Source organism: Phaethon lepturus, unplaced genomic scaffold, assembly GCF_000687285.1.
Source record: "Phaethon lepturus isolate BGI_N335 unplaced genomic scaffold, ASM68728v1 scaffold14417, whole genome shotgun sequence".
Lineage (NCBI taxonomy): Eukaryota > Metazoa > Chordata > Aves > Phaethontiformes > Phaethontidae > Phaethon > Phaethon lepturus.
The window spans coordinates 137595-148397 of record NW_010552632.1 but is presented as its reverse complement, the minus strand read 5'-3'; the positions used below and the strand labels follow the sequence as shown (position 1 = coordinate 148397).

General features: G+C 42.7%; 1 protein-coding gene across 1 annotated transcript in view; it reads left to right on the top strand.

Annotated features, from left to right (window-relative positions):
- Positions 1 to 5: 5 nt before the first annotated feature.
- LOC104624024 (lipoma-preferred partner homolog) overlaps positions 6 to 10803 on the top strand; it is a gene marked incomplete at its 5' end in the record, with an annotated part of 118339 nt that continues 107541 nt past the window's right edge. The window contains one exon of the mRNA XM_010291280.1: positions 6 to 278. Within this exon, the coding sequence (XP_010289582.1) occupies positions 6 to 278 (273 nt within the window). The remainder of the gene's footprint in view (positions 279 to 10803) is intronic.

The following is a 10803-nucleotide window of genomic DNA, read 5'->3' as shown; positions in this document are numbered from 1 at the left end:
ACAGCTACGCCCCGCCGCCCGCCCGGCCCTCGGAGCCCGCCTACGGCTATGCACCTCCACAGGGCCGCTACCAGGACCCCTACTATGGGGGGTATGGGGGGAGGAACGGCTCCGAAGCGCCCTATGTGCCGCAGAGCACCTGGAAGTCTGAGCCAGCGTATCCTGCCAGTAACACCGTGAGCCAGGCTCCTCCCGGGCTCTACCAGCCACCTGGCACGAAGAAAACCTACATCACCGACCCGGTGCTGGCCCCGCAGCCGCCTGCAGTGCAGCAAAAGGTAGGAGATGCGGGTGCTTGCCAGCCTCCCCGGGGGAGCGGAGAGCCACACAGCTGAACGTGCCCTGGCACCCTTCCTGGGGTTAAATAGTGCCTCTGGGAACTTGGGGCAGGTCTCCCACCATATGACTTCTTAAAAAGCTGGAAATTGGGAACTCTTGCCTGCTTTGAAAAGGGCCTTTTGTGGGGGCTTAGAAACACCATCAGCCTCGAAGGGCAAGGCGGTGTCATGTGTGGAGGTGCGATGTCACCCTGTGGGCAGGGGGGAGGTTTCGTCTCTCTGACGTGCCGTTACCCGAGGAACTCTCTGGCCGCACCTCCGTACAGTGTTGCTGCACGTGCGTCTTCCCTTCCGGGCCCTCCCAAGATCAGATGAGAGGTTGGGTGTGAGCTTCTGTTCCATGTGCTCGTGGACACCTCTGGTTCACTGGACAAATCCTTCCTCTTCTCAGGCAGATAGGAGGTACACAAGAGGCTGGTTTTGATTGTAGTTCAGAGCAATTGTGGAGGTTGACCTCTGGTGTGTCACTGTTCAAAAATCACTTATTGCTGAAACCACATGGAAATGAGTTCCCACAGAGCTCAAGTCTGATTTTCCTCTCAGGTGATGGTACGCTGGGTGGCCTCCATCCACTTGAACCAGTGCCTGGACCTCATAAAGTGAAGCCAATTTGAAATAGAAAGTTAAATTGGTTTGCCTGGTTTCTCTGCCCAGACTTCGACCCTGACTGGCTTTTGTTGCTTCTGCTGGTAGCCATCTAACGTGACTCTGGGAGGACACAAACGCTTTAGCTTTGTGGGGTCCTTGTAGTGTATGAGGAGCTTAGTCTCCACCGAAGGGTCAGAACAGCCAAGCCCAGGAGAGGCAGTGAAGCCATCACTTCCCAGGCCCAGCCTGGCTCATCTCAGCACATCCCTGCTCTTCAGCTTGTGGGTGCTCTCAGGGATAAGGGGAAGAAGCTTCTGACACATAACAGAAAGTCTGTCCCTTTGGCATTTCCTTCACTAGCAGCACACAGACTGTTTTCCCTGAATTCCAGATTTCCTGACAGTGGGGACTTTTGAAGGCAAAGATGTTTCTCCAGGCAGTTTAGAGGGCAATAAATTACAGAAGGCCTTGAAATATTAGCTACTAGCAGCTGAGAAACTGCTTTTTCTCTTTTTCTCCCCTATCTTACCATGAAGCTAGAAGTGGGGAAAGAAGTAGTAAACTCTCGGCTCTGCAGGTACTTGGTGTAGAGCTTAGAGTGGAAAGTAGTGAAAGACACACAATTTGCACATAGCCTTAACTGGTGTAAATTGTTGTGGTTCCAGTGGAGTCACTGAGGAAATGCTGAGGTACAGCAGATCCATATTTAGACTTTTATAGATACAAGTAGGCTTATATATATAAAAAATTTTAAAACTTTATTTCAGTCAGCATCTCTATGGAAACGCAAATCATCTCGAACCACAAACAGCACAAGCCTGTTAGTCTCATTTGCATTACAAAGCTGGAGGGACAATTTAATTTAGCTCAAGTTTGGGCTTTCATGTATGCCCATATATATGTTTTTATATATATGTTTGTGTGTGCACGTGGCATTTGCAAGTACACATGCAGAGATACTTCATATATATCTCTCTCTCTCTCTATAAAAATAATTTGAGTTCTTCTGCAAAACAGACTATTGTCTGCTTGGTGATAAGTCCATACAGAACTTTCATTCCTTTCTAGCCTGCTAAATGTCTGCATTATTACCTATTTCACTTTGAACTTGCAACTCTTCTCTAACATATTGGTGGCAGACGCTGCTTGTTTGCTACTTTGTAACACATATAGTTTAATTGGTGAATAATTGAAGGTGATCTTACAGTCTTAACAGGAAATGCTCAGTAATAAAAAACAGTGTATACTTTGCCAATGAAGCAGCGTTGTCCAATTTTACTGCATGCTGTTCTCTTCCTTTGCAGACTAACTCATTCATAAAATAAACTTATTTTATTTAAAGGAGGAAAAAAAGGAAGGCTATGTTAGAGCCAGATATTTGATAGAGAGAATTGTCACTGTAATTTGACTTTTTGGCTACAATGTGAATTTTAACGTATTTTCCTACACTCAACTGGCTTCTGCATTTTGTTCTGTTTTGCCTTTTCAAGGTTGATTTGAGTCCTTTCAGTTAAGGAAATTGATTTGAGAAGCCAGGGTAAGAAGCAGGCATTAATACATATCACATGAAATGCAAGATGACCTTTAGGAATTTTTCTTCTTGCAAGGGAATGATCTTAAAATATAAAACAATGTCTAAATGTATTCAAAAAAGTGCATTCTTAATTTTGAACACATTTTGTGTGCAAAATATTAAGGCTGTTGTAACAAATCCATCTCAGATTAAGAAGTTCATGGTCCTTAATTCTAATATATACCATGATCCATCACTGTGAGAGGTAAAATTTTTCATTAAATTTATTTAGGGTTTTTTAAGGGTAAAAAAAAAAAAAAGGATATTTATATTTTGCATTCTGGCTAGGGAGAGATGGGAGAGATTCACGGTACTGTGGCTGTGTGTTTTTTGCTGTGTACTAATCGTGTTGAAGTCGCTGCTGATCCAAAATAAATCTGGATCGGTATGGGAACAGCAAATAATCTGTACTAGTTCTTAAAGCCCACTGAGAACAATAAGTTTTACTCACACACAGCGCAGTGTTGCATTCTGTCCTTGGGCCAATTATGGAAGTGAGAGTCATGCATGTGAAACCTCTGTGCATTTTAGTCTTTTGTAGCACCCGTCTGGCATTAATGCCCATGTCCTAGTTAGGAAATGAACTGGCGAAATGTATGTCCTCATTTAAACCTTCATGTGCTTCAATAAAAACCTCAGGAGCTTTCTCCTCTGGGTGGTAGGTTGGTGGGGATTTCTGTAGGACCAGCAGCAGAGTTGTCATGAGAACGTCACAGAAACATGTGACACAACCGGCTACTCTTGTGCTTTATGCCAGTGGTGCTGTACCCGCTCATACAGAGTCAAAATCTGAAGCCTCTCTTGTAACTTCTCCCCTCCCAAAGGCCAGAGAGCACAAGACCAGCGTGACTCATTAGGTACGCTGATTTCTGGCATCAAGGTGTCCACTGTAGAAAACAAAAATGGCAAAGCCAGTTTCTGACATGGAGGATTTCTGCAAGTTTGCCCTGTGGCCAAAACAGAGTTGACAGAACTCCCACACTGACCAGCTCAGCTATCTTCAAGTGTTTCTGTGCTGGACTGGTTAAGACACCAAATATCCTTGTTGAGCTCTCATATCTCCAAACAGGTCTAGGTCCTTTCACTGTTTTTGGTCATGGTTGAATGTTTTTGAGATGCTATTGTGTGTCTCCCCGATGGCTTTGTGGACCTTTCAGGGACCTCATCTGGCTCCTGGTGTATTTGAGGGATGCTCACTGCAGTCACCTGGGAGGTCTGTCCTTCCTAGGTCCAAGATCCCCTGTATTTTCCTTCCTCTTTCTGGATCTGCTCATGAGCCTGGGGAACCGCATTCCCTCCCAAAGGGACCTGCACTTTTTCAGCATCCAGACCGGGTGCCACTGAAATCACTTGAGACAGCTTGTGGTTTTGATCCAGAATGGTGGAAATCGTAAAAACATTGATCTCTTGAGAGACATCTGCCGATTTGGGTAGGACAAAAATGTCTTGTAGCTCTGATTTAGTATAGCATCTAAATCCATGCTCCTTTGCTGCAGATTTGCTGGAAGGAGTAAGGGAGCAGTGTCCATTTGGTAGCTGCGTCTGTTCTTACAAGTATGGCACAAGTGTACGAGTTCCCTAGCGTGTTTAGCCCACACCAGCCGCGAATCCCAGTGTCCCCATTTACATATATGTGGGCATCGGTGCACATGGAGCATGACCTCCACTTCAGACAGCCCTTCAGTGTTGTGCACCATTCTAGGTGAGCACTGTGGAAATTCAGTGGGGAGACAAATGGAAATCAGGAGGTAAAATTAACAAGGCAGCTTATGCTTTTGGTATAGTTTAGGTGGTGGCGGCCGCTCGTGATTAGCAGACCTCAACTACCGCGTCGTTTCTGCACTGCTGGAGGTGATGTTTCTTTGCTGCCTGATGCAACCAGCATTGACACGGTCTCATGGAACTTGCAGTGCCCAAAAGGGGACTGTGACAGCTCGCTGTTTTCTCATTTTACACAGCTTTTGTCAGTTTTTCCACTGATTTAATACCTGTGATGGAGACATTCGCTTGGAAGTTTCATCTTTGCCTCTGAAACATCTGCTCACCAGTGTTCTTTGCTATGACTGATGCACTTCTCTTGTACTGGTTTAATAATTTTTACAGTCTGCCATCACTCACATAAAGAAGATACCTCCGGCGCTTGTGTTTGAACTGAGGCTAATGCTCATGCTGTTTGCTGTTAATCTAGTGAGTAGGAATTTTTTGTTCTCTGCAGATGAATAAATGCAATCTGCCAGATTCCCTCCTGCTGTCACAGGGATATATTCTTTCTTAGCGTTGCTTTTTGCTTGTGGAGAAAGGCAGGCAGCTTGCTGTACGCTCTCTGGCTCACCCTCAGTGTCTTCTCCCCCAAAATCTCCTATCTCCACCCAAGTGTCATCTTTCCAAAAGTCACGTATCAAAACTTTCCGCTGGATGGGATTTAGAGATAGTGTAAAATGATGGTTGAATTCGGTTTTCTGTCAGTGTGAGACCGTGGCTTCCCGTAGTTTTAAAATGCTAAAATAAAGCACAACCAAGGACAATGAAAACGGCTTATTTAAAATATTCTACTTTGGCATTTAATGAATTAAAGAAGACTGAAAGCTACTGTAAAATGAAATAAAAGGTGAAATTCCAAAATTCAGAGTTGAATTTGTGATTTCAGTGTGACATTTCAAAATTTCCAGATGAATATGCAGTTCCTTGCTACCCTGAGAATAGCAACAAATGTCAAAATGTTGACATTCTTCATAAAACAGTAATTCTGAGTTCTAACCAGCACTAGCTGTATGTCAGCTGCTGACTCTGTCATTCCTTCTGCGTGGATTAAATTAAATGCTGTTGCTTCTGTTAAAATGAGGAGGAGGGGAAGAAGGCAGTGGTGTCTAACAATGAGATGAGAAGCTCAGAGTTAGGACTTGGTGGTACTCTGTGGCACTGGGAACAATGTTTTCCTCTTCAAGGTATTATAAGTCTCTGCATGAAAATCTTTGTGGATTTCTTCAGGATTTTTGGGTGAAAAGGTGCAGACAAGAGGTGCAGAGAGGTGTTTTCAGAATGGCGTGCTTATCCTGACTGCAGGAATCCGACACAGTCTGGTTTATACCCTAAACTTTTGAAAGAGCCGTATTCTCAGCTTGAAATGTATTTAACATTTTCACTCCAGAACTTTACTGTTTGTTCTTTGTATTATTTTTTTATTATTTAGGCACTCCATACACTAGCAGGAACCAGCTGATGACAGAGCAATTACTCAGATTTGTCTCTTAGGAATCATATATTTGAGTTGCTTTCCTGAAATAGAGAAACAACGAGTTGCCAAACAATTACCTTGAAGTTAAAGATAACAAGGAGCCCGCAGTTACAGGAGTAAGTCAGGTCAGCATATACTGAGAAACCAACTTAAATTTACAGCTTCAGGATGCAGCTTTTGCAGCTTTAGTCTTTAGTCAGCCACAATGGGTTAGTAATATAAGAAGAATAATTGAGAAAGAACATCCAGGTATTATGCCAAAAGCCTCTTTCTTGCTCCTTCTTAAAATAAGCTGAGGACAATGCCTCCATACATGATAAGGCACGGGGCAACCTTGTAGTTAATTAAGGGCTCTGTTTCTGTGCTGTTTAACTCTTGATAACCAAGTGTCTACCTTGACAGATACTGCCAGATCATGTTACAGTCGAACAGATAAGGATTTGTATCTGAGGCCATAAAAGATAGTGAACGTATATTTACCTATAGGTGGAAAGGAAGATCTGATGGGGAGGCTGTCTGGTTTTTGAGCAACAGTGCCTGCCTGAACCCTGGGGCTGGCTGAGCTCAGGTCTCTAATGGACATCCTGGTCTGTAGCATGATGAGACAAAGGCGGTTGGCCTTGCTACTGGTTTACAGCTTTCAGTTCAGAAAGCAGCACCCGTAAAAGTGAGTGCCACTTAATTAATTCGCAGGCATACTCTGGCTATTGTGTGTGATGGTGCTGCTGATTACTGGGGAGCTGTTTCCTTCTGTTTTAAAATACACCCGAGTCCAACCGCATTGTAATTCTTCCAAAGCGAAGGCACCACAGCATGTGCTGAAGCTGTTCCTCTATCAAATTACCCCTGTGTCATTGTCAAGTTTATTGCAATGAAGCTAGGACGTGAATGGGTAGGGAAACTTGCCCAAGCTTAGGCACCAATTGATTAGGAGAGCTGGGGAGAACAAGAGACATGGAGCATCTTGGTGTCTTTGGATGGCTCTTCTGTTTGAGGTGAGAAGGGCTCTGGCTGCCCTGTTGGTGTGAAACTCTCTGGGCTTATGACCTGATGGTAATGTACTGCAGTGTTAGGACAAGGAACTGCTCACGTCATAGTGATGCTTTGGGTGATGTGGTATTTTGGTCATGTCATTTGGAGTGGATCGTCCTACATTTGGGTGATTTTCCCACTGACCTCTGTGAAGCATATTTGTGGCCGTAATCCAGTTCTTAATGGCACATGTACACATATTATAGTAATGGTTTGTTACTAAAGCACCACCTTGTGTAGGGAGCTGTGCACAATTTAAAAGATGATTCATTTCGCCATTGATAGGCATGGTTGTCCACAACTAGACTCTTGAGCCTAGTACTTCTATGAGCGGGCAAGTTAGAAAATGGTCATGGTGCATAGCAAGCAGTGCAAGCCATGTAGGATCCCATCTAAAATAGATACTCAGTTATAAAGAGTAGAAAGTAGTCTATAATGGCTGATGATATAATATTTTTTCCTCCAAGAGTAATGGTAAGAAATAGTTGGTAATATATAGTTACATTTACTGATCGTAAATGTTCTGATACTAAACTAACTTAGACCCCCACATAATGGACTTTCTGTTAAGATTTACCTCTGAATAACTATGAAGAAACACAATATAGCAAGTTAAATAGCAGCCTTTGGAAAAAAAAAGAAGTTAAAAAGAAGAGGAGGTTTCCTATCACAAGCTGAAAGAACTCCTGCAAGGCAAACAGAATCTGCAATTATACTGACTGTTTTGTTCTTAAATGAAAATAATAGTGAATTATAAAGCTGTAAAATTGTTTTCACAACAATATTTTGTTTTTATAACTCATACTATTTCACTTAGTAGCTGCCTGGCTCCAGAGCAAGTTACATAACATGATATTATGAATATGGTGCCTCAACTTTTTGTCTAGAGAATTAATTTAAGGGCTCTAAACTTTCCAATCACATTTTCTTCTTTGTTACAGATGCAGTGTATTCTCTCTGCTTGAAAAAATATCAGATCAACTGTGTCTTGGCTTGTAGCAGAGTAATATTCATATGCCTCTTTATCCATGCTAATAGGGCAGTGACTTAGTTTTACATGGATCCTCAAAATAGTCCAGATTGATATGTGCTGTCTAAAGTCAGCTACATAAAACAAATTAGAATAGCGAAGCTAATGTGTGTTAGCTGATCAATCTAGCATTAGCAAGGATTTTCCATGGTGTAGTTTAGCACCAGCACAGACAGATGACTTATTCCTACTGTCAGTATCACTCATCCCCCCCAATTAAATGTTTTTCTAAACAAACAAACAAGATTTCCTCAAATGAATTGGCAGTAACTTAAACTGACGTATTAGGATTACTTTAGTCATCAGTAAAATGGAACCACACCTGAGCTATAATACAGATTAGCTATAATAATTTTTATCCTGTTTTTGCCTAGTTAGACTCTATTTTACCAACACCTGAAGGGTATTTTTTTCAGGGGTTTCCTCCAGCTCATTAAATGAACCACCTTCTTTGTGTTGTTGCTGTGAAAGAACTTGAAGTGAAAACTCATGGTTTTTCAGGGAAAAAATTGCATAAGTGGCTGTGGAAGCTCCTGCTGTGTATATGCCACAGATGAATTCCTTCCAGACTGTCACCAGGAACCCCAGTGCATTGTATTTTTCAGTCTAAGTCGGACAGCAGAAGTCGCAGTGAGGGTGTGTGCTCTGCTACATTTGTATACTTGTAAACTTCAGGACGTAAAGTCCCAGGTGGTGATCATGTTCCCCTGGTCTGGTGATCAGATCAGCGAGGTGCCCTGCACCTCTTTCTCCAGCTTGTGTTTGAAGGCAGCTCTTCTGTTCCCTTTGCTGCATCAAAGTCCTTTCTCCCTCCTGTTAAGCAACACTTGTGACCTTTCTTCTCCCAGGCTGCATCCCAAGAACATGCTTTAGAAACACATCCATTTTTGTGCGGCCTCATTTGAATACTTCGGTTGAAACTTTCTCCTGAACCCTTTTCCTTAACTGCGTTTTCCATAATCTGGATTTTTCACGACTTCTAGGTGTTTCCACATCATTCTCCCTGAGGGTGCTTGTCCCCCAGGGCTTAAGCTTAAAATTGGGGCTTTCCAGATCACTGAGCAAGTGGTGGACAAGTTTCTAGTAGATTTTAAGTACAAAGGAACAACGCGGTTGTATTGCAGGCAAACGTGGCCCGGTAGATAACAGAGTGTGCTGGAAATGCATGTGCTTGTGTTTGTTACTTTGTGAGATTGCTCACCAATAAGTATGGCCAAATATAGTTTTCAAACCTGAATTCAGCTTCCCACCCACCTTTCTCTACCCTTTCACCATCAGGTCACCTTCTCGTGAATAAATACAGCACAGCAATTAAAACCATACGTGTAATTAAAAGAAATTCAGCATAAATTTAAACAGCATGAGGATAAGAAAGGTAAAAGGATAAAGACAACTGGCAGCTCAGTTCTGTGTGACCCGCTTTTGAATAAACAACATTATATTCCACAGTCAATTATCCAAAAAGTACAATGTGTTCTGTTGCCAAAAAAATGTTGTCAGATAGAAGTGGTTAGTCAAAAGGACACATGCACTGGAGTGAACATTAGTCTATTGTACTCAGTATAATATTATACAAATAGGGATGGTTTGTTGCTGGTGCTTTTTTTTTTTTTTTCATTTTTGACCACAGGCGAGATTATGCAGCTTTTTAATATTATTTCATAAACATCTAATTGCAGGCTTCAGCAAGAGGTGCAGGCATTGCTAGGGAAATCAAATAAGGTATGCTCTGTGCAGCCCAATAATAAGGCTTCCAATACAAAAGTGGAAAAACAAGTCATTAGTTACAACCATCGAACGGAAGAGGTCTAATGGGAGCCACAGGATAAACATTCCATTTTATTATGTCTTCGTTATATGTTTTGCAAGACTCCATGGTTATAAATTAAAATTGCTTTTTGCAGCAGTGGCTGTAAAAAGTTCAAAATCTGTGAATGTACCTATTATTTTTATTTATATCACAGCAGGCTGCTAGAAAAATTAACTTTTTTTTCCTCCTGTTTGTTAGTTAAAAGATGGAAAATGCACACAAATGTGTATCTGCCAGCAGCACTCAAAAGTGCCCTGCCTCCCTCTCCCCCTCCCCCCCCCCCTTTAAAATCAAGATGGCATCAATTTAAAGTGGGAGAGAAAGGGGGGGGACGGGACCCAAACATCTCAGATGAAATTAACTTCTTCACCATTACACAAGTTGGTTGGGTCTGGTGTTTGTTTAGAAATTCAAATTAATGCTAGCGAACACATCCAGACTGTGTATTAAGACAGATGAGACGGGGTTTATGCTTGAGACCATGGCGCTGACAAAGCAGAAGACTTTCCAGGGCTCTTCTCCAGTTGAACTGGCAGTCCTGAAGACCCTGATTACCAGCAGAAAAAGCAGTGTTAGAACAGGATTTTCCCATGCTGTCTCCTGCCTTCTGAGCAGGCAAGAGACGTGCTGCTGTGTGAGGGAATGCGTTCAACCTCTGACTCTCTGCCCCAGACTCTTCTCTGAACCTTCCAGCAAAGCAATTAATTTGTTTGTTTTTTAATTCAGCTTTCGGAAATCACTGCCCCAAGGTAACAGCCAGAGCAAGAGATTTGTGGAATGGAGGTTTGTGGTGGTTGGAAACATCTGTTTCTCCTTTTGAAAAGGATACAAAGGACATGCAGTTGTAAACCCTCATCAACCCTTCTGCTTCCGTTTAGGAGTTAATCATTAACTGTGGGACCATAGACAGCTGCTTCTCCCGTGGGCAGGCTATTCCATACCTGTGCAGTAGATAGGTGCCTTTCGCCTTGCAAATCCCAAGCATCAGCAAATTACTTCTGAGCTGTACTTCCCCCTGATCTATGAAAGCCTGTTGGCAGAAGCTTAAATTGATTATGTGGGGGCCTGCACATCCAAGGGAGAAAAAAAAAAAACCCCTATGCAAATTAAAACTGGCAGAAAATCACTGCCCCAGGGACTTTCCTACTCTTTCACGTCAGCATTCCCCATGGGCCGTTGAGGAGGCAAGCTGAGGTG